General features: G+C 37.5%; 1 protein-coding gene across 4 annotated transcripts in view; it reads right to left on the bottom strand.

The window, feature by feature from the left end:
* The window catches only part of WDR7 (WD repeat domain 7), a 353,722-nt gene that overhangs the window by 145,774 nt on the left and 182,365 nt on the right, over positions 1–25,583 (bottom strand). For all 4 annotated transcript variants that reach the window (XM_061400296.1, XM_061400294.1, XM_061400297.1 and 1 more), the window contains one exon: positions 10,413–10,634. In XM_061400296.1, the coding sequence (XP_061256280.1) occupies positions 10,413–10,634 (222 nt within the window). The remainder of the gene's footprint in view (positions 1–10,412; positions 10,635–25,583) is intronic.

Below are 25,583 nucleotides of genomic sequence, written 5' to 3'. Positions count from 1 at the left end.
GAAAATCCCATGGATGGAGGAGCCTGGTACGCTACAGACCATGGGGTCACAAACAGCCGGACACGATTGAGCGACTTCACTATCATATCTTATCACTAAGAAAGTGGAAAGAAAATAATTATCAACTGAGCTGGGGAAGGCTGCAAGCAGAGCAGGTTTGAGTGGGCAAATCAAGAATTTTTATCTTCATCGTGTTTTTGAAGGATGGATAATTTCTAGTTTTCAGTTATTTGGTGTTTTGTTTTGCTTTTAAGAATCTAACTGTTTTGGCAGTTTCTTTATAGAAACAATGTCACACCAGTACCACTGTGCTTGAAGGAGTGTTAAGAGCACAGGTGGTTACTGAGCCACCTGTATGGAGCCCCAGGACCCTAAGAACATAATCTGTAAAGCAAAGGTATAAGGAGGGAGCTCTGTATTTCCTGATTTCATTCAGGTTCTCTAGTGGGCTTCCACTCTGGAAGCTCCCAGTTGAACTGGCTCACACCAATAAGTTCACCAGCACTTACTGTGTGATCATGGAAGCCAGAGTATAAAACATTCAAACAGTCTTAGGCTCCCAACATTCCACATCCTTGGGAATTGTTTTTGAAGGACACTGCACGAAATGGCAACCCACTCCAGTGTTCTTGCCTGGAGAATCCCAGGGACGGGGGAGCTTGGTGGGCTGCCATCTATGGGGTCGCACAGAGTCGGACACGACTGAAGCGACTTAGCAGCAGCAGCAGCAGCACGGAATCTACAAACAAGCTTACAAAATGTTTCTGTTTACTTCTTACAAAAAGCTTTCTAAGGGTACGCAAAGAGTCGGATACGACTGAGTGACTGAAATGACCTGAACTGAAGGGTACCGTCAAAAGTTCCACAGCTTCTGAAAAGGTTAGACTAGATGCTCGCCTCTGTCCCCTTCGGCTATGAAACTGCTGGAGCTTATAGAATTAAATATATTAATTACAGCGACCCTGGAGTACATAATTAGGACAGACAAATATGAAGGAATGCTTCTTCAGAGCTGTCAGAAAACTTCAGACCAAGGTTATTTAGTATCAGATATAAGAAAGTCCTATTCAAAATAAAAGGTGGGGGGTGGGGTTGCCACTAGCAATACAAAGCTCAAACCTGCCACTAAATTTGCGACTCAGTCAAGGTAACTAGTATGTACATTAGATGGTTGGCAGAGACTTATACCAATGCTGTATTACATTCTAGATGCCCCCCAAAATTGGTATAATGTCTTTGTACTACATTCTTAAAGGATACAGACCTCAGAGTACCGTAGATGCTATACTTAGCTACTGAAATATTTTAAACAAAGTCACTTTAAAACCCTTTCGTACATTAAATGGTAAGAAAGGGCCACTAACAAAGGATTCAAATAATGTACAGGAAGGTTAACAGATTTTTTTTTCTGTAAGTAGCCAGATAATAAAAAATCAGGGCTTGGTAGGCCATACAATCTCTACAGCAGCTACTGCTACAGCGTGAAACAGCCAACGGGTACGTAAACAAGTAGACGTGGCTCTGTTCCAGCAACGTTTTATTTGGGGAAAAAAAAAAAAAACGGGCAGGGGGCCAGGGGTGATTCACAGCCTTGGTTTGCTGATCTGTGGCCTACCGTACAATCACATCAATACAACACAGGTCCACAAAGCGGGACATGTGTGGGGATGAGTTTTGTGGAGATAATTGTAGCCTGGTAAGCTGGTAAGGGGTACCCATAGGAGGGATCACAGAAAAATAAAGATGCTCAGCTTCAAACATGGCATGGCACTGGAATACTAGAACCTTTAAAAGCAGATTAACAATTGATAAAGAACAATGAAAGTAAGACAGGCAAGTTCAAGTGATAATAATAAACAGAAACCGTATAGTTAGGACAATAATACATCACATAAATAATTTCATAGAACTGTGTAATTTTAGATGGAAGTGGCCTGAGAAATAATCTCGTCTAACTCACTTGTTTTATGGAAGAGGAACCGAAAATGCACAGTGCAGTAAACTAACAAAAAGAATTGCAAACTAAAGGTATTTTTGGAGAACAAAGATGGGATTACGTCACCAAACAAGGGTTTTAATGCAAGTGTCAGATCACAGTTAAAACGATAAAGCTGTTATACAACATAAATTATTGATAAGTAAAAACAGAAGAGTAGTGAAATTTTCCATTTGATCTGAGCTTAGTATGTTGATGTGGTTAAAACGTGAAACAAGGTAATAAGTAGGTAGAAATTCATCCAAGTTAATAATATACAAATATACAAGAATACAAATAAATAATTATAAAAATACGTAAGTGTTTTATTTCAACACTTATGGCCAAATACGGCTGTAATACAGCCGAAGAAAAGTGCATTTTTATATAAATCCTCTGGGAACCAACGTAGTTTACCACAAACAGTACGAATCAGTATGTATTGTAGCAAATAATATCATGGGCTTTGGAAGAAAAATTGCATTTGGATTCAAATCCTTTATAAGACAGATAACCTTAAGGAAGAAATCTAATTTTTAAGAGTATCTGCTCACTCATATATAAAATGTTGACAGTAATACCTACCTTATAAGATTTTAGGAAGATTTTTTCAAGTAGTCTATATACATATATATGTCATTTACATATAAATGTTCTAATACATAGCAGATGTATTTCTTTTCTTTATTCTTCTAGACACATTTCTGGTAACAATCATAATAACTAACGTTCAACTAACACTTACTTATATGTCAGGCACTTTTCAAAGGGCTTTAGATACCCTAATTTATTTATCCTCACAATACTCCTCAAGAGGTACATGACATTATTGTTCCTATTTTTCAGTTAAACAAACAGAGACTAAAGCATTTAAGGCCACAAAGCTACTGAGCAGTGAGTCAGAATTTAAACCCAAGCAATCCAGAACACTGAAACTCCAATAAAAAGGCTGAACTACCTAAAGAATTAGGTCTGAGAGTAATAGAAATGTTATTTATTCACTCTGATTAGTTCCCATTACCTCTTCCATTTTAAAATAAAAAGAAAATTACAGTTTGTGCATTAAAGCAGTTTAGTGCCCCAAACCACCATAGAACACTTAATGTCAAATAACTATAAAGGACTCTGTCTTCTGCTGGGTTTGTCTACTCTGGCTACAGATGAAAATTACATATGAAGCTTAAAAAAAATAACATAGACGTCCAAATCTCACCCCTGACATTTCAAGTAGGAACTCCAGGGTAGGGCTCAGATACATGCATTTTCAAAACACTCCAGATATGATTTTAGTACACAGCTAGAGTGAGAATTAGAGTTCGGAACACCAAAGATAACGATGGCAATGCAAGCCAAGTAGCATCTGGAACCAGGGTAATTTTTCAAGGGAAAATTACCAACGAGAAGGAGCAGTAAAGAATAGGAACTGCTGACGGAGGACAATAAGAAGAGTGAATAAGGTGGACAGCAGGGTAAGAAGCCAGACAGGGAGGCAGGTTCACTTTCAGATGCCAGGAAGGCGAGTTACACACGAGGAAAAGCAAACAGAAATGCAATCTCTACAGCCACAACAGCAGCTCAGCAACATGATCTGAGGACTTACATGTGACCAGGGAAAAGGCCCATTTTTTTGGTCATTGCTTATCCTTGCAAATGACACAATGCTTTCCTCATCATTGTTGCTGCTTGTTTTTCACAATTTGCCACTACTGTTAGTTTTGTTATTAACTGCAATTCAGTGACTTTGTCCCAATTTTGCTGATAAAACATCTGAAATTTGGCTTAACTTTTTCACCATAAGATCAGAAATAAAATTCATTATAACAACTCCAACAAAGATTAATGTAGTCATTATATAAAACATGCATGGTTAGAAAGCACACAAAGTAATCAGTGAATCATTTTCACAACAGTAGACCACAACCAACTAAAATCAAGCATAGCACCAGAAGATTATTAATATAAAACTCTAACATAGGTTTCATAGGATTAAGACATTGCTGCTGCTGCTGCTGCTAAGTCAGCATCAAATTGAGGCTTCCAATTTGTGGTATTACAGCTGAACTAATCAAGAGGGACACAAGTCTATTCTTGTCTACTATGATTTAAAAATCATAGTAACATAGGAGCCATTTATTCCAACAAACTCATGGGGTTCTTAACTGTTTATTTTAACGACTTTCTCTTGAGAATCGAATGGAATCTGGATCTTTTTTCCAGAACAGAAATGCAAGTGCCCATAAACAGCATCTCCCAGGCAACATCATGATGCCATTCACCTTGGCCAATAGAAGAGCCCTGGGTTTGCAGATTTCCTAAAGACCCACTATGGGGAAACGTTCATTCTTTCTCTAAGTTTTTCACACCTTAGATGTGAACTGTTCATAAGTATGGAGATGTGGATTTTGTACATGCTTATCTCTCTACAGCACCAGCACATCCCTAAACAAACGATTCAACAGGGCACCTGTTTCCAGGTGAGCTGTGGCTCACTGATGTGCATGCCCCTTTTCTGTACGGCCCCATTTCTGAATCTCACTTGTTTATGAGACAAGACAACTGCATGAAATGGTGAACATACAGATTCAGATTTGGAAGACAGGTGTTCAAGTTCAGGCTTGATGCTGTTTTAGCAGTACGAGGTTAAAACGTTTGACCTATGCCTTCATTGTTTGTAAGAAGAAAGTTAAATTCAACTTCAGCAATCTTGAGTGAGTACTGAGCTGAGCTTCAGGGTCCTCATCTAATAAATGGTAACAGCATGTAACTGACATGTTTACAAAATTAAATAAGATAATACATATGAAGAACATAGCAAAATACCCTGGCACAGAGTAAATGCTCAGGAATCGACTCTTATTAATGTACCTCATATTGGATAAAATATCTGTCTTGCAGGGTAACAAGAGATACATGTGGACTTGGAATAAACACTGTTAAATAAATGGTGGTTTCTGTGGATGGAAGGGGGAGCTGGGACACAGGAGTGAGTGACTTGTTGAGTGCAAGCCAGGAGAGGCGGCCCCTCCTCCCCTCTGCGACGGATGCACTCCCCAGGCTCTTGGGGGTGCTCATGGCTCAAAAGTATTGGCTGATTCCCTCTGTGGGATTTGCCCCAGGATGAAGAGAGTGGCCCACCCAAAGTCACACCCCTTCTTCAGGGCACCCCTGATTCAATGACTGAATGACCTGGAGATGTAAAGGCTGAGCCCTTAGACCTACTTTAGGACAAGTCTGAAGTCTATCCCAGCTCCAGAGTTCCCAAGATCAACTGAAGCTTTCTAGGCAATTGAAACGCAATTCGCCTTCTCCCTCTGCCCAGCTTCTGTCTCTCCTTAAAGGTACTGAGTCCCCAGGAGAGTTCCGCACACAAGTGTGTCTCAGAGTTGGCTGCCTCGGGAAATGTCTTATGGCACCTGCCCAAAGTCAGAAAGCTAATGAGAGACCAAAATGAGATCTGCTAGACAGCAGATCATTCCACAGCACATCTGCCAGCATCATTCCACAATGAACGATCCAGAAGGGTGGGGTGGGGAGGGAGTGGAAGGGAGGTTCGGGAGGGAGGGGGCGTGGGTGCACCTGTGGCTGATTCTTGTTGACAGAAAACCACAAAATTCCATAGCAAATATCCTTCAAATATAAAAATAAAGTGGCAAAAAAAAATGCTTTGAACAAAATATCTGACATTATAAACAGAGCTGTTTTAAAGAACTCTTTTATAAAAACATTTGTGCTTTGATTTATAAATGGAGAAATAACATATCATTTTAACCAAATTAGGTGACTTTAAATATGACTTATTTGTATATATTCTAATTTGTGTAAGAAATATGAATATCAATAAATCTCCCTCACCTTCTTTACTCAGAAAAAAAAAAATGAGCAGAAGAGACTGAGTAAAAGGAGGAACCAAAAGCCCTATAAGGTAACATAAATGATTCCATAAAATATTCTAACCACGTCTCATATGTGGAGCAGAATAAAAATGAAGGAAGATCCTTATTGAAGTTGAGCTGATGAGACACAAGAAAGCAATCATTCCTACTTAGAGCAGAAAACAGGAGGGTGAAGGAAGAGGGGAATTTCCTGGGATGCTTTCCATTTCACTTCAGAAGCAGAGACCAAATGGATCAAAAGGGGCTTCAAAGATAGACAGCTTCTGCCTTTTATTTTATACAAGCGGAAACTGCACCCTGGAGGGTCACTTTGCTCCCGAGGCACAAGGTCACAGAGGAGCCTGGTCTAGGACTCAGTCTCCACTCTTCCAGCTTTGTCTTCAATATGTGATTCTGATACTTTATGTAAGGAGTAACACCCACAAAAAAATTCATATAAATGCCAGCATAAGTATAAAATGTATCACAGGAACTCCCCTGCTGGTCTAACGGCTAAGACTCCACATGCCCAATGCAAGGGGCCCCGGTTCGATCCCTGGTCAGGGAACTGGAGCCCACACGCCGCAACTGACGATCCTGCGTGCCAGAACGAAGATTAAAGACCTCATGTGCTACAACTAAGACCCAGTGCAGCCAAGTACAAAACAAATATTTTTAAAAATTAACCAGTCAATCTAAGACGGAAATGGAAAATTTTTAAAATATAAAAACAAAAAAACAAAATGTATTATGAAACTATGTCTAACTTTTGAATCAGGCATCAGTGTCTCTCCCCGCCCTCCCCACCAATGTGGATGATTGGAACTTGACTACGTTTTGGGTTTTCACAGAATGTCTTTACAAGGAAGGTTAGAGCTCCAGCAATTAAAGTTCACCAAATATTGTATCTTAATGCCCTTATCTCAGAATGAGGACAATAATTACTAACTCATTCAATAGGATGCCATAAAGACTAAATATTTAATGGTAGCAACACATTTTAAATGCCACATAAACAAATACCATAGCGATACACATAGCAACTTCTAGCACGTTGATATTACACAGAACTGATTGAAAAGAGCCCAAGGAAGACCCAGGAACATTTAGACACCTGACTATTTCCAATCAAGAGAGCAAGATTTAAACTGATACACCTAAAGTTTAATCAAGACATCCCTATTCTTAGAAATCCCTGTGTTAGGCAAATCTACCACCAAGGAATCTAAGACTTTTGGGAAAAAATAGGGGAATGGGATAGAAGTTAAAAGAAACTCATGATTATCTTTAAAGTACTTTTAAATTATTAAAATAGAATAGGGCAACCATAATACGTAAGAAATACCACAGACATTTTATAGATTTTGAACTTGTTCCAGTAAGTACTATACCATTCACTTTTATATATGATTTCTGCTTTCTAGAGAACTCTGAGAATCTCTCTGTCCTCTGTTACAATGAAGTAATTATAAATATTATTTGTTAAGAATCACTACCTTCTGTCCTTTCCACATCTGCATTTTTTATCCAAAGTGCTCAAAGAACAAGTTTGGTTTTTAAAGCCTTCACTGTTTTAAATGTTTGGGTAAATTTTGTTTCCCTTGCTTGGAAAAGTGGAGGCGGCACAAGTGCCTCTGAAGCAGAGCTCAGCCCGGTTTCCCTCATGCCAGGGTCAGGCTTTGGGACCCCTTTGCAGAGAGTTAAAGTTCAGCTCCCTGAATTTTAACAAACCAAATAGCAGTACTAAGAGCCTTCCATTCCTTTATCAATTCCCAGGGCTTCTTTGAAAAATCTCCATTTCTACTGTGCTATATTTCTACTGTGCTTTTTAAAAATTATCTACTTCACCTAACCTATTCTGTCTTTTTCTAGTTACATTAGTAATAATTTACAGATGAAACTATAAGTCAAGAGAAAAGACACACAGAAGCAAATTCATGAATATCAGAATTTTGAATAAAGATAAACTGTGGTTAGTAAGCAGATGGCAATAATATTAGTCTAGATAGGTAAGATAATGTGGTGTAAACCAATCTCCCTGTGTGTGCCCAGTCGCTAAGTACTGTCCCACTCTTCTGCGACCCCATGGACCGTAGCCCACCACGCTCCTCTGTCCGTGGGATTTCCAGGCAAGAATACTGGAGAGGGTTATCATTTCCTTCTCCAGGGGATCTTCTCCAACCCAGGGATCGAACGCACGTCTCCTGCGTTGGCAGGTGGATTCTTTAACACTAAGCCACCTGGGAAGCCAAACTCATCTGCCTACCAACCAACTATTGGCTTGGGTGAAATCAGTCAGTGACTCATTGATTTATAATGCTCCTACACTTATACACAGATACTAAGATATCTGGCTTCACCAACTCAAGGGACGTGAGTTTGAGCAAGCTCTGGGAAATAGTGAAGGGCAGGGAAGCCTGGCGTGCTGCAGTCCATGGGGTGGCAAAGAATGAGACATGACTAAGCGACTGAACAACAGCAACAACCAAGATACAAAGCTGCATGAAAATTCCAGGGAAATAACATTTATGTTCACTTTCCTTGCAGGAAAGTATACAAACGAACACTGTGGAGGTATTATAAAACACATGTTGGACTAAATCAGCAGTCTTCAAAACAGGTAACCCCTTTCAAAAGGGAGTGTCTTAAGTCTTTTCAAGGAAAATATAGTTTTTTAAGCACACATAGTCTTAAGACATAGTTAGTTTAAAGGAATTGATTTTTGGATGCTAAATATGCAAATTAACACCTTCCCTAAAACATTGAGGGTGGAAATTTTCTCTCAAAGAAAATAATCAAGGATGTAAAATTTTTGACGTTGAAAGTTCGCCATGAAATTTTTTTTTAATGGATGATGATGGCAGGTATCAAATAGTTATGCCAAATATTCTATTGAATGAATTTAAAAGAACGAGTTTCATTTTTAAAGCTCAATATCACAATATCAAAGTTTTAGCTGTCAATACAAAACTGTGCAAGAGATTAGACATTTCTTGATACCCACTAGAGAGATGGTGAGCAAAAAAGTTTGAAAGCCACCAGACTAAATCATGTCAAGGTTTCATTAACCTCTAATATTCTGATATTCAAAATTCTAAACAAGGTGCTCTATATATAAGTCCTACTCTGTCTAGAGTGACACAGAAAGGTTGGGCCTATTAAAGAGCCCTTGGGAGTGTAGGTGAGATTTGAGCAGGGGTTTATGAATGGAAAACAGGAAACTTGAAGAACCCGGGAAACGATGTAGAGGCCCCTGCAGGAGAGGGGAAGCAGATGTGGCCAGGCGGAAAATAAGAAGACCAGGAGCTTTCAGGTCACAAGAAACCTGGGTTCAAATTCAGGTTTTACTACATTTGGGCTGAGCCAGTTTGAAGAAATCTTAATTTCTATTTTGAAGATCAAATAAAGAGATAGAAAAGAAAGTGCTTTTTAAATTATAAACTAACAGCACTTGTTAGTCACTAAGCCCTTTTCAACCAGAAACCATGAGCAGTAGCAGTTTACACCATGGCCGAAAGCATGGGCTCTGGAACCAGTAGATTGTGTCGGGACAGAAGCTGCCAATTCCTGGAGGGACGATCTCAGCCCGGATGGGAGGGAGCGGGCAGGCAACCCAGTCTAGAACAGGGCTTTAGTAATAAAGCTACCAACATGACTCCTTGGTTTCTCAGAAAAAGTATGTGACAATGATCCAATGAACTTCTTAGCTAACAAAGTAGCATATATTTTTTCCCCTTGCTTAAATGTCAAAACTCCAAAAGAACACACCGCAATTTATGCTACAAAGAACATCTTGATGTATTTGGTAAATTATTATTTGGTGGTTAAGGCGGTACATTTGTTAGAAATGATTCTGCATTGCGGTAGGAACATTCTGACCTTCACCTAAGGGCGTTCTGACAATAGGGTACCAAAGACCTCATTATAAAATATCCTGACCTATTACTAACATACCAAACACAGAACCAAAAGCAGCAATATGAGACAAACCCTTTAAGTGCTGACGTTTTTAGTCTTTTGAAAACTGTTACTGGAATATTTTTTAAATTATAGAAGTAATTCATAGTTCCTCATTTATGATCTTTAAAATATATTTTTTACATATATACATACATATTTATATATAAAATACATACATATATATTTATATATATAACTGCAGACATATATATTCATATACATACGTATGTATATAGAAGATAAAGCTGGTCTTCCATACCTACCCCTGACTTTTCAAACCTTGTTCATGACAAGATGCACAGTTTTTCAGAAATTATTTTAGAAGTTAGAAGTTTTGGTTAAAGTCTTGACCAAAATGTAGAAACACAAAGCTCAGAAATGTGTCATTTTAAGAAAAGCATTTAAAAGCCCATGTTTTAACTTCTAAAAAGTCCCAGAACTATAACTACAGGGGAATGTGCCAAATAGATTATACTGCTTTCCAATTTAATTTAAGCATTATATCCGTGCTAAAACTCAGGATATGTTTGCTACTCTTAAGATATTTTCAATACATAATATATATTGAGAAGCAATAGATCAACTTTAGGAATTTTTTAACTTACAAGTGTGTCTGGCCAGTGAGTAGTTGGATCCACCACTAGTCAAACCAAACCCTTCAGGAATCTGACTAGAGCTTCGAGGTCTGGTCAACAGTTTCGGAGGTTCAATTTCAGCACCAAATTCAGCTCCTATCACTCCCAGTAAAACGATAGCCGTAGCTTGCTTCCGTCTTTCCTCATAAGATGTGGAAATTTTTTTCATTTGTGGGACACTTGATAAGCAACCTGAAAACCAAAACATAAGAACAGAAATTAAAAGACTATCAATACATATGATAAAAACATTCAAGACTGCTCGTTCACGAATGAACCGTCTTTTCAATAAATGGCACTGAAATGACTGGTTATCCGTGTGCAAAAGAATGAATTTGGATTTCTACCTCTCATGATACAAGAAAATGAACTCAAAATCGATTACAGCCCTAAATATAGAACTAAAACTAAATAACTTGCAGAAAAAATATAGATTAATATTTTCATGATTTGGGGGTAGGCAATGATTTCTTAGATATTATAGCAAAACATGAGAAAATTTTTAAATGTTTTCAAATTGAACTTCAATATTAAACACTTTTGAGCTTCCAATAACATAATCAGGAAACTAAAAAGAACGCATAGACTGAGAGAAAATTGTCAAATTGTATATTTAATAAGAGATTGTATCCAGAATACCTAAGAACCTCTTAAGACAACTCTATATTAAGAAAACCCAACTTTTAAAATCAGCAACTAATTTAAATAGGCATTTCCCCAAAGATATATGAATGGCCAATATGCACATTAAAGCTACTCAAAATCACTGGTCATTAGGAAAATGAAAACCTCAGTGAGATGCCATTTTACATCTATCAGAATGGCTACAATTACAAGGACAGCCCATAGCATGTATTGTTGAGCCTGTACAGAAATTCAAACTCTCATGCATTCCTGGTGGGAATGTAAAATGATACAACTACTTTAGAAAATAGTTTGGTAGTTAGAGTTATAACAGATGGCCCAGCAATCCCACTCCTAGGTATCTACCCAAGAGGGGTAAAAACAAATGTACATATAAAGACGTGTACATGAACGTCCAGGCTTCCCTGGTGGCCCAGTGGTAAAGAATCTGCCTGCCGATTCAGGAGATGCAGAAGACATGGGTTCGATCCCTAGGCTGGGACGATCCCCTGAAGTAGGAAATGGCAACCCACTCCAGTATTCTTGCCTGGAAAATTCCATGAACAGGAAGCCTGTGGGGTGCAGTCTATGGGGTTGCAAAGAGTCGGACACAACTGAGCAACTGAGCGTGCACAATGATTGTCTACAACAGCATTACCCACAAGAACCAAAAGGCAGGAACAACAAAAGTCCATCAGTGGTTAAATAGCTAAACAAATGTGCTACATTCATCCAATAAAATATTATTCAGCAATAGAAACGAATGAAACATTAATACATGGTGCAATATGGATGTAAATATATGTACACAACCAGCTTTATAAAATCCTAATATTTTCCATAAGTGTTTCAGATTTTAAAAAATAATTCAGTTCAGTTTCAGTCACTCAGTCGTGTCCAACTCTTTGCAACCCCATGAATCACAGCATGCCAGGCCTTCCTGTCCATCACCAATTCCCGGAGTTCACTCAGACTCACGTCCATCGAGTCAGTGATGCCATCCAGCCATCTCATCCTCTGTCGTCCCCTTCTCCTCCTGCCCCCAATCCCTCCTAGTATCAGAGCCTTTTCCAATGAGTCAACTCTTTGCATGAGGTGGCCAAAGTACTGGAGTTTCAGCTTTAGCATCATTCCTTCCAAAGAAATCCCAGGGCTGATCTCCTTCAGAATGGACTGGTTGGATCTCCTTGCAGTCCAAGGGACTCTCAAGAGTCTTCTCCAACACCACACTTCAAAAGCATCAATTCTTCGGTGCTCAGCCTTCTTCAAAGTCCAACTCTCACATCCATACATGACCACAGAAAAAACTATAGCCTTGACTAGACGGACCTTTGTTGGCAAAGTAATGTCTCTGCTTTTGAATATGCTATCTAGATTGGTCATAACTTTCCTTCTAAGGAGTAAGCGTCTTTTAATTTCATGGCTGCAGTCACCATCTGCAGTGATTTTGGAGCCCAAAAAAATGAGCCCAAAAAGTCTGACACTGTTTCCACTGTTTTCCCAAAAATTAACTAATGTGGATACAGCTAGTCTACTATGGGTTATATCTTGACTTTACTACACCTCTCTCTTACCCTAGAGGTCACCATGATTCTGACCTTATCAAATATTTTTTATCTATTATATAATCATATCAATGTTACCTGAAATGTATATTTTCTTGCCTTGAACCATGCTTGTGTTCTATCCATAAACTCTGGGTATATGGATGAATGAAAACCAGTAGGTAGGTAGGTAGGCAGGTAAACAGGCCAATAGACAAACTCTGAACTAAATTTGCTCATAGAGGTTTTTGAGTGTACGCCCATGGGTAAGATTGAACTACTATTTTCTTTCTATGTACTATTCCTGTTGGCTCTTGGTAGGAATATAATACATGTCTCTAAAACTGGGTTAACTTTTACTCCCCAGTTCTCTGAAAACGGTTAAAGAATCATTGAAGTTAGATGAAATTATTTACAATTATCAGGGCCTGTGGGCTTCCCTGGTAGCTCAGATGGTAAAGAATTTGCCTGCAATACAGGAGACCTGGGGTTCAATCCATGGGTCAGGAAGAACCCCTGGAGAAAGGAATGGCTACTCACTCCAGTATTCTTGCCTGGAAAATCTCATGGACAGAGGAGCCTGGTGGGCGACAACCCAGGGGGGTTGCAAAGAGCCGGACACGATTGAGTGACCACCACTGACAGCGCCTGTGTCAGGATGACCCTCTTCTGGATCAGGAGGTAGCGGACGCAGGGGTGGGCAAGGCGTAGGGTGGAGGAAAGAATACTGTTGTTGTTGTTGTTATGAGTTAATTTTCTGTAATAATTATTTGGCTTGATTTTCCACTAAATTCTTAAATCATTTCAGATAGCTTACAGTTTTAGAATTATGCATTTCATCCAAGTTTTTAAAAGTGTTGGTCTGAAGTTATTTAGACTGTTCTCTATGATTTAAAAAATCTCACTTGTATCAGTTGCTATGAATTCTTATAAGTATTGTTTACTTGTGCCCAGTTACTCAGTCGTGTCTGACTCTTTGCAACCCCTGGACTGTAACCCTCCAGGCTTCTCTGTGCATAGAATTTTCCAGGCAAGAATACTGAAGTGGGTTGCCACTTTCTACTGCAGGGGAAGGAGACTTTCCTGACCCAGGGCCTGAACCCACGTTTCTTGCATCTCCTACATTGGCAGGTGGATTTTTTTTTTTTTTTTTACCACTAGTGCCACCTGGGAGGCTTGTGCCTTCTCAATATTATTTTCCCTGCCCTCTTGATCAGTTTTTCTAGAAATACACTTCCTACCAGATTTCCAAAAGTACCCTGGTTTTGATCTGTTTCATTGCTTTCTATTTCACTCATTTCTGCTGTTACTTTTACTATCTCTCTTCCTCCCACTTTCCTTAGGTTTTCTCTCTATTCTCTCTTTCTCTTTGTTTCTAGGTTCCCAGATTGAACCCACCTCACTTCATTATTTTCTATTATGTTTAACAGAGAGTCACAGAGTGGCATCCAGTTTCCTCCTCTCCTTTAATAATACAACCTCCACTTTGACTGAGTAACAATGTATTCATATTCTTTCAATAGTCTTGCAGGAACTGAGAAAGCCTGGCCTTAGGTATTTTAAGTTCTCTTTGCTCATAGGAGCCAAAGCCTGCTTCTGAAAAGCAGCTAATCATTTCAGTCGAGATTACTGCATTTCTGTTCCATTACTTGTCCACAAAGATACTATCTTTCTTGAGCCTAATTATGCCTTGTTGGTTTTCTATTTGAATATTTTATCCATCATAGCTGTACATGGGGTACAGAGGGATTTCAAAGGCAAACTTCTGGAGCCATCCTGATTTGGAGGTCAGATTTCTGTCTTTCTAATTTTAACCCATCCAGTTTTTCTTGTCTCTTTCACCCCATTGTTCTATACATTAATTAAATCAATACAATGGGCCCACAGAGCAGTATGGCAACTAAGAAATTAGCAACAGGGACTTCAGAATACTTCTAGATATTTTTATTTTGTCTCTGTGGAGACAAATTTCTTCCTTTGTTATTCTATACTACTGCAGGAAAGGCAAGGGGATGAGAACAGGGAGGGTTTAAGGCGTACCAAACACCAGAGGTCTTCATATAGCAACCTGAAGAATTTTCATGTTAGGCTAACAGAAAGCTGTTGAACAGTTTTTGTATAAGCCGGTGTCATGAGATTCATGGTCAGAGAGATCATGATAGCAGAAGCATGGGAGGTGATGGTGGTGGTTTAGTCGCTAAGTTGTGTCTGAATCACTGTGACCCCACGGACTGCAGCCTGCCAGGCTCCTCTATCCATGAGATTTCCCAGGCAAGAATACTAGAGTGGGTTGCTATTTCCTTCTCCACGGGAATTTCCTGACCCAGGGATCAAACCCAGGTCTCTCTTGCATTACAGGCAGTCTTCTGTATTTCAAGTGGATTCTTTACTGACTGAGCCACCAGGGAAGCCCCAGAATGGGAAGGTAGATTGGGAGGTAAAAGAAGATTGGTGTCAAGAAGAACCAAATGAATAACTGGTGCAATTGCCTTCAGAGAAGGCGATGGCACCCCACTCCAGTACTCTTGCCTGGAAAATCCCATGGACAGAGGAGCCTGGTAGGCTGTAGTCCATGGGGTCGCTAAGAGTTGGGCACGACTGAGCAACTTCACTTTCATTTTCACTTTTATGCATTGGAAAAGGCAACGGCATCCCACTCCAGTACTCTTGTCTGGAAAATCCCATGGACAGAGGAGCCTGGTGGGCTGCAGTCCATGGGGTCGCTAAGAGTTGGGCACGACTGAGCGACTTCACTTGCATTTTTCACTTTCGTGCATTGGAGAAGGAAATGGCAAGCCACTCCAGTGTTCTTGCCTGGGGAATCCCAGGGACGGCGGAGTCTGGTGGGCTACCGTCTATGGGGTCGCACAGAGTCTGACACGACTGAAGTGACTTAGCAGCAGAAGCAGCAGAATCAAAAGATGGCTGATGCAATGATCAAGTGGAGGACAGTGAGTAGCAGAATTCACAATTCACCCCTTCAGTTAATCATTCGTCATATAAGAATGGGGATCTAGCGTATGCATGGCATTATGCAAATATGAACTAATGAATTCATATGGGAAGAATTAAGATAAATGAATAGGCATAAGAAACGCAAAGTCCCCATCCCCACTGATCTTAAAGGCGACTAAACAGGAATTAGAAACGTAATGGTGACAAAACCAGTAGGAACTTCATGGTCTAAGAGAACAGTATGTGTAAGAACCTAGAGCATAAAGGGATTTGCTGATTTCTACTGCAAGGATAGGTAATGGGGCTGGAACACTGTAAGTCAAGAAGCGAGAGGTAAAAATGAGGGCAAATCACAGACGACTCTACTGGTCACACCCCCATCTTTCCATCCTTTGAACAGCGGAACTTAAGGGTTTAGAAAGCCATTCTGCGTGTGTATGAAGGACGCTGGGTATGAGGTGATCAATAAAGACGGTGTTGCAGAAATGAAAGCGACAGGTTAAGATTGGTTTGCTGTTGAGATGTTAAATAGGAGATGCAGAGAAGTGGATGGCTTCTAGATCCATGGTGAGCTCTGGGTAGCTCATAGAAAACACTGCAGAAAGATACCAGATATCATGCGCTGAATTCTTCTAAAAATCCAAATTAACTGAAACAAAAGTAAAACAAAATTTTTAAAGCCCTTGCAAGAGAGATAGGTCTGCTCTTTCTAGAAATTAAATTAAAAAAAACAACAACAACACACACACAACACCTAGAACACAAAGCTTCTTAGCAAACTTAAATTCCATTTATTTAGCTCTGCTGAAGGCAGAATAGGATGTGGGCTGAATCTAAGAAATGGAAATGGCAAGACAGTATAAAGAATTTAAGAGTCCGAAAGGAATCACTGAGTAAGAAGGTGGCATTAAGGTACTTAAGGAAAAAAGGGGGATTAGTTATTAAGGTGGTAACATCAAAGAGTAGTTATTGTTTATTTGGAGTCCAAGAAAAGTTTGGTGCAACTGAGAACACAAAAGATTTGTTCCTGTCATTGTTATAGTTTCTTAGCTTCTGCATGTTACATTTTACTGTTTAAAAAAAAAAGTTAATTTAGGAAATTTGCCACTAAGGCATGTATAGAAAGACAAAATCTTATACAGCTCTGTCTTATACATGACACAACAGAGAATAGATTTATCTTTAAAACTATTCTAATTCTTTCACATAAAATTTTAGTTATTATTTCCCTAATTTGCTTTATTTTGTTTGGTGTATTTCAAATCACACACAGGCTGCTTTATAACATTCCCCAATGTTACAAACTTATAACTTTCAAAGTCATGTTAAGTCATATTTCATGAATTACATTTTTTATAAAAAGTCTCAATTAAAAGGTTTAAAAATATTTTCATAACATAGCTATGTCTTCTAATCACATACCATAGTACGCACCTCTATTTCTTCATGGGTGTTTTTTCTGATTTTTTAAGACAAAGAGGAAATGTTAGTAAAAGTGAGTACAGATTCAAAGTATGACACTAATCTGTGATAGTTTATACTAATCAAAGGAGGAAGACACCCTAAAAGCTCAACCACACTAAACAGGAAGAGAAATCAAACATCCCTGCCTATGGTGTTTAGAAGGATGAAAATGGACCCTAATTCCAGACAAAGTGATATGTTATAGTTTGATCATCTATACCTCAGTACATGCAATTAAAGCCAACTTTATTTGTGGGGAAGAACAGACAGCAGGAGTGCGAGCTGGGTGCCAGGGCCTCTAGATTCAAGGAGCACGTATTTTATTCTTTGCATAGTCTTCTGGAAACAGGAAGCCAACCAAGCTCCCCTCCCCCCCGTGTCTCAGCAAGAGCATGCTCCGTAACAATAGTTCAAAGGAAAGCTCTATTCTGCAGTTGCACTGATTGTTCTGTCAGCTGACCTCTGCAGAAGGGAATTGCTAACCGCTGCCTGGCTCCTCAGCTGACAAATGAATGATCGCGGCTCCATCTATTTTCACTATGGCTGCCTCTAGCCCAGGTGCTCAGACAGAGAGCCCGGTGTGACATCTTAGATCAAGATGAATTGGCACAAACTCCTGATCCAAGATTGTTTTATACCATTTAATTTAGTTTCTTCCCCTGCCTGGATGAGCACAGCTCTGGTTATGGATTTCTATTCTAATGTACTGAAGCAGGCCCTGAAAGAAGCAATGAAGCAGCTGCCGGAGCAGGGGGCTGCGGGGATACTGATCAATAGGCAAGGCATTGACCCCAGCCGGTCAGCCTCCGCAGCGGCCGCGGCTCCGAGGGGGCGGGGGCGCGGGGCACACACGGACGGCTTCCATAGGAAATGGAACAACAGGGGCATTTGGAGGGCTCCACCTCCACCCCGGGCCCCCACCTTCGCTAGGTTCCTTTTGTTTAATTACCTCAGTCTTGTCCTAACTCTCACTCGTTCAAGGAGGAATTGATATTTTGGGGAAGTTTTACTAATGTTCTTTCAAACTGCCCTGGGTAGATTTTATTCTTTAGCTAGCAGCAAGAATCATAACAGGTGACCTCTGCTAAGTGGCCAAAATAGGAAATCTTAATTAGCTGTCAAGTACCCTACTTGGTGTAATGTAAAGTTTGGCATTGGCTCAGGCTCATAAGAACGCTGTCCAACTGGCTCTGAACACTACTGATGCTGAAATTCCATGGTATTTAATTTTTATCAGCACTCAGATCTGAAAAGATGATAGCTCTTTGTTAACAGGGACAGAAGTCAGGACAAGAGAAGGATCCCCTAAAAGAGACACTGACTGATTAGTAAATGTCTAAGGTGATAGAGGCCCATCCCCGCTACTATTCTAACAACCACCTAACAATTTCTGATTCTTTTTTTTCAAATTTGGAAACATTGAAAATCACTCGCTTTGCCTGTTTTCTCCTAAATAATACAAGATATACACAATTAACTGCAATGTTTTCCTACAAACAGACAACCAAATGGGAGATTCTGAGATATTAAAAAATAAAATAATTCTGGAAAAGTAGATCTTTCTACAGTTTCATTTGTCTCATGAAAATTTGGTGTTTTTTCACAGAGACATGGGTCCATTTAATCATGCTAAAGGGTGACATGGAGATCCATTTTCTTGACAGGACGGTTGATCACCCTATCACAGTAAGAAAATTAATACCTTCAACTAGCCCTGTGTGGAAAACAGAAGCTACATGCAATGGTAAAGGACATCAATGTTCTATATTTGAAGCTGCAAACAGAATACTTGTTCTGTGTGAAAATAATGTTTCCTCATTATTGGGTGGCTTTAAACAAAATATGAGCCTTTGATTTTATTAAAACAACTGTTTAATTCATACAGTGTTCCTCAAAAGTACATAATTGTCTTTAGATTTAGCATAATTGACTCTAGATTTTCAGGAGCAGGAGTAAACCCTTTACTTACAGCTTAACTAGAACACAGGTAAAATATTTGAGAAGTTTAAGCTATTTAAAGGGCTGTGAGATATTGATTGCTTCATTTAAAAAGCAGTCAGAGAGTGCAACCGAGAGGTCAAGATAAATTTAACAGTTTGAAGCACTTTACTAAATAACTCTAAAGATCATGTTAATTGGCTTTGTGCAGTTTCAGGGTAAAATTAATTTTATCCTAGCTTACAATAAAAGGATTAAAAGACATATTAAGTTCTTCAGTTTTAACTGGAATAGGAATCAATGGATTTGAATTAAGGCTAACGGCGGTTTTATGAGAGATGGCCTACCAGCAGACACTTTATATCTGCTATTAGCCATATATTGATGGGGCACTATTATTGTGTTAGGTATTAAAACCTTTGAGAAGAAGATACCACCAATTACTACTCTGAGAATATACTTTAAGAATTGGGTGATTTGACCTGGAAAAACTGTCATCAAAAATTTGATTCTTTGTTTAGGGTTCAGTATCAGATGCTTATTATAGCCGAATTATCTGTGTTACAATATCTATAATTTTAGTAAAAATAAATGAAATGATGCAGTTAAATTCAATCAGAATTCATGTCAAGATTATAACTATATTTAAAACCATATCACGAGCGTATCAGTAGGGTTTTTTCAAACCAAAACATTACATCCAGATTAATTTTAGCATACCGATGTTATGTCAGAAGTTCCTGGCAATAACAGAGTCCAGGTAACACTCATAATGATACAAATATATTCTGAATTCAATATAAATTTTTATATACTCTAAAACATCACTCTCAAAATTCAGAAATGTCTATTATAATAAAATAAAAATACAATTAAAAATTTTTTTTCTTCACTCTTTCATTATTTAGTAATATGTTTTGGAACTACATCATAGAAAAACAAATTGCTTTTACTATGCACTTGCCTAGCAAAGCAAAAACTACAACTTGTAGTTATTAAGGTATAAGTGTTATATATTAATAAGGGCTTTGTAAGCCTTTATGGGAATGATTGGGAAAAAGTAATTGCAAGATCTCACAGCAGAAAACTAAAGGACAGCAGGCAAAGACTATGTATAATACTAATTTGGATTAAGCTAGAATGTAGTTTTTGTTGTAGCTCTTTACAACTCTTTTATTTGCAATAAAGTGTATTTACTAATATTAGGTTATGATTGATTATTAAAGAACAACAGTAAATTTAGCAAAGTGAAATTTGTTAATATTGGCAATCTTAAAGAGAACTTTCAGAATTGAGACATATGATTTACTATTTATAGTGTGCAGCTCTGCAAATATTACCCAATAAAATTATAAAAAATTTTTCTTTTTTCAGACAAGTAAAATATTCTTCTAAGTTTTCATTTTTATCTGTTTCTCTTTTCTCAGTCCCAATGACATATTAAACGTGATGTGGTATTATTAACTGATATTATGAAAAACATTAAATTGTATATTAAGTAGAGCTTAAAACAGTACAGGACAATAAAATATGTCAAATGAAAATATATTTTAATATATTTCTGAACATAAACAGAAGAACCTAAAAGAAACTAAATTTTCAAATGTGAGTTGAGTTCTGTTTCTGAGAGGTATTTCAATCAAAATAATTTCAACTTCTGACTACTATCTAAATTGATATATCTACTTGCCTAATGGAATATTAATTTATTTTTAAGATATGCTTTTTAAATAATCATTACACAATGCTAATCAAAAATGTTAATTTTACAATACATATACACATTGGAGTACATAATTATATGTACACACATAAGTATAGAACATTTTTAGCTTTAATGTCTTGATACCCTCAGCTAAAACTGTATTTTTGAGATTTTAAAATGAGTAATCTATGTTTTAAGTCATACTGAGAAAAATATTGACCCTCAGTGGAGTTTTTACAATTGTAAATAAATTGTTCCCACATGTTTAGCTGAAATATTTTCCATAGCTACTGGCTGCTACTTTTAGGGTTGCTTAAGACTGGATAAAACACAGCACAATAAAAATGTCAAATTTTACTCCATATGTAATTGTTATCATCTAAATAAGCTTTATTAGCTATTTATATCTTTAAATAAGCAAAAATCTTTTGATATTTATTTTTAAGACAAGTTGATTTTAAAAAGGTATAGTATTCCAAAAACTAGATTTCAGCTATCCAATATACTACAGCTGAATACTGTAGTATTAGTTGAATACTTCAAAGATGCATTTGTTACGTGGGAACAGAAAAAGACATAGACTGGTAACATTCCAGCACGTGAAAAAGAATGCAAAGATCTCACACTCTTTGGTGGTGAATCCAGGTTTCATAAGCTCATAAGGAGAATCTATGAGTCCATGCCACTGATAACATATGTAATTAAGTTCCTTAAGCCATAAGCTTTTATATGAATGTTATATATTATTTTCACTTTTGTTGGCACAGCTTAGAGCACAGCAACATCTTTCAACTTTTACAAAACGTGGCAAATAAATTTTGATGATATGGAAAAACAAAATGGCAAATGGTTCTTTGGCCAACGTGTACATTTCTACCTGTGCTTCTGAAGTAAATAAAATAAAACACGGAAGTTTTTGAATCTTTCTCTCCCCTTGGGAGGGAGGGAAGGAGAAAAGATGTATTGATTAAAAATGCAAACATGGGAACTTCATAATTTATTTCCAAACTCACATTATTACCAAAGCTAGTGCTGCCGGTGTGTGCAGAGAAAACTCTCCGTATCAGCACAGTCATTTCCACTACTGCATTAAGAATATGTTCCAGCTGCTCGGTGGCACACCTGCCAGAGTCTTCCTCACGCCTACGGATGGAGCATATGGAAGCTACCCCCCAAATGTATGAGGCCTTCGCTGTTTTTGTTGCTGCTGCTCCAATCCCCCCCTCACTTGAACACTGAAGTAAACAAACATGCTATTAATTTGTATGCATGCTCGACAGCCCCCTGCTGGACCATAATAGGTTCTGGAAACGCATACATCTTTCTGTGGCTGCTGATGAAGCCGTTTTAAAACAGTGCCTCTCCTCACACAGAGATGTACTGTGTGTGTGAGCACTTGACAAAATACTTCAGGTCTATTTTCTACACAATAAGATAGAAGCAAAAGAAAGGAACACTCCAAAATGATCTTCTTTTTCAAAGGAAATTTAATATCATCACTGTCTTAGGGGTACGTCAATTATTTTGATAATAAGAAACCTTAAGCTTTGAGAGCAACTTGTATGTTTTTTAGAGCAATTCTTGTAACAATTTCTTATCCCTAACACAGACAAGTTCTACACTTGATTTCCACAAACAGCATTATCTTATTTTTCTCTTTACTGTCTACCTGATCATCAAAAATCCATTTATTTCCTTTTACTTTTAGTGCAAACATTCAAATTTTGGGAGAAAATCGGATTTAAAAAATTCCAAATATCTATCTAAGGCATGTATGTAATCAGGAATCTTGCAGCTAAAAATTATCAAGAATAATGTTCAATCCTTGGTTCACTTTACCTTTCAAGGGTGAATGTGAGATACAGGTCAAGTTTTAAAAACCACGGATTGTAACATTAAGAAGACCATTATTAGCTTTTTCAGAAGGAAAGAAATATTTCAGAAATAGTGGTTTGTGGCTTGTAAAATTACATAAGTCTGAAAATACAGCAAATAATTCTTAATTTTTTCAGGTTTAGAAAAAGGCAACTTCTGCAATGACATTTACTTGTAAAAATACTGGAATAGACACGATGATGTGTTTCTTTGAAAGATCAGATGGAACCCATGAGCCAACATTTGGTGGACTGTTAGAACACATTCTATGAAGATTTTCATATGTGTGCATTACAGCACATGGAGAAATAAACTGTTACCCCTGAGGGCATTCTTATTCATAAAGTGACAAGTTACTTATCGGACTCACTTAAAACACGTTTTCACCTAGGTAATGTCTATCAACTCAGTGAGATAAAACCAGATCAAAAGGAATAACTGCCTTGTTCTACCTAGGAGAGGTTAACAAGTATATCTGTTCATTTATAAGAAGTATTTGCAGTATTCATATTTTTGAATTAATATACATTTGGTCACAATAATTTAACAATGACATCACTAAAAATTATCATTTAAAATGTTTCTTTTAAATATTTAAAATATTTCTTTTAAATAAATTAGAACTTCTAAAGGATTTCTTGCTGTTATTTTTCTCAGTAGATTACAATGTTTTCTCTAATTTTGAGAAATATTTTACTTATTCACATGCTATCTTTTTTCTTCTGCTTTCTTCACTCTAAGTGTTAAGCAGAAGTAATAAAGCAGAGTCAGGTACAATAGAGCATCTTGGGAATTAATGACCACAACTTTGAAATAATAGCAGATCTGGGGAAATGAGTGGCAGTGAAGCTGCAAGTAAAGTTTTATAGTAAAGACTTTAATAACCTAGTGTACAATTAGCAGAAATACATATGATTTTATCTTTTTAAAAGCATCAGATGAGTTATTAAAATTTGATATAGATTAACATACAATTCTTAACAACTAAATATAGAAACTTAAAGGAGAAATAAAATGAGAAAGAGATAAGTAAAGAAATTTAAAGGAGAAATAAAAAGGTCAAATATATCTTCGACTTTTAACTTACTAATCCTATTAATAAATGATCAAAAAAGCAAAGTTTTGAAAAAGGAAAAAGCAAATAAGCACAAATTAACTAAGCATTAGTACTAACAGTCTAAAATCCACTGACAAAATAAACCATAGCCCCAAACTGTTAAGAATACACTCATTATCAGCCCGAACCTAAAGAAAAAGGAGACCTCCTATAGCCTAAGGAATACACATGTGTGTAAATGACATATTAGCACATTTTTTTCCAAAGAGACTTCTAACTAGTTTCAGAGAACTTTAAGAAAAAGACAACCTGAATTGCTTAAATCGCTACAAAGGACTTTAATTTCTAATCTCTACATATTTATGCTTTCATCATGTTTTAAGCTATATGTAGAGAGAAGAATTATGTGCCTTTTAAATTATTACAGATAATATTTAAATTGTGTTACATTTTCTCATTTCATGACAGGGATAACTAGTCTATCAATTGGCTCTAGTTGTTATTTGCCAATGCTTTTGTCACAGACCTTTTTTCTTTGATTATGTACCTTCTCAAATAAGCATGGAAGTGCAAGTGTTAGTTGCTCAGTCATTTCTGACTCTTTGAAACCCCAGGGACTGCAGCCCGCCAGGCTCCTCTGTCCATTAAATTCTCCAGGCAAGAATACTGGAGTGGGTAGCCATTCCCTTCTCCAGGGGGTCTTCCAGACACAGGGATAGAACCTGGGTCTCCTGCATTGCAGGTAGATTCTTTACCATCTGAGCCATCAGAGATGTTCTTTCATGTAATTGTGGTATGTGATTTCCTATTAATTAGTTAATTCCATTTGTAATTTGGCTCTGAGTTGCCTATCTTGCACATATCAAACTAAAACAGCCTTTGAGTCTTGAGTTTTGGCAAAATCCTTCCAATGTTTAACTGAAAAGTTAAGCATATACACTTAGACAACCTGGATATCGAAGTCATTGATTAGTTACAACTATGGACTGTGAGAGGCTACCACTCCTTAAGTGAACACTGAGAACAAAATTCAGTGTCAACCTATGCATGTGTGCGTTCAGACAGTCAGGGTTTTAAGATGCCATGCTATTTTAAAGACTTTAAAGAAACAAACAAACAAAATAACCTGCTCCTGCTACATGACAACACATAATAATTTCCTCAAAATTCTACCTGACTCACTCAGATCATTAGGTTACTCAGGAGTTGTGAAGAGATAGCTTTATAATCTCTTAATTCATTTTTTATTAAGACAGAAAGTTCCATATGTAAAAACCTAGAAAATACATATATATTGATGCTTCATGCATACGATTTTTCTCAAATAAAACTGTTTCTCCCAGTATAGCAAAATAAAAAATGAATATGTTTCTAATAGTTTACACAATGTTTTTGATTTCTACAAAATACTGTTATAATGACATAATTATATTCTATATAATCACTTTTCTTTTACAAAAGCAGATAAACAATTAAGAATTGAAGGGAAAAGGAAACACACCAGAAGTAGCATGTGTGAAAACATCTCCTAGGTCCAAGATTAGATGACTGTTAGTGGGAAATTTCAGAATTTTAGAGAAAAGGGGGATCACAGACTTCTTCAAACCAAACAGACCCACATTTCCTAGATAAGGAAGGTCAGGTCGGTTAAGTGTTGGAGTGACCAGCTGAAGGGCACAAAGAGAGGGGGCACTCGTGGCATCGCTGCAGACTATCCAGACTCTTCCTCGGTTGTAAGCCAATGTTTTGTTGCATAGAAACTAGTCAAGATTTGACACTTGCTCCAAGATAAATCTATACTAGGTATCTTCAAATGCTACATAATATAAAACATTTCTTAAAAATTTAATGAGAAAATAAAATTCATAATTAGAAAAAAGTCAAAATAAGTTTTGGCCTATAGTATATTAATAATGTTATATTTATTTTCTACTGGGGTTGTGCATAACAAATGTAGAAATTTGGGGGAAGTTATTCTA

Source organism: Bos javanicus, chromosome 24, assembly GCF_032452875.1.
Source record: "Bos javanicus breed banteng chromosome 24, ARS-OSU_banteng_1.0, whole genome shotgun sequence".
Lineage (NCBI taxonomy): Eukaryota > Metazoa > Chordata > Mammalia > Artiodactyla > Bovidae > Bos > Bos javanicus.
The sequence above is the reverse complement of the archived record's forward strand: the minus strand, read 5'-3'. Positions and strand labels throughout refer to the sequence as shown.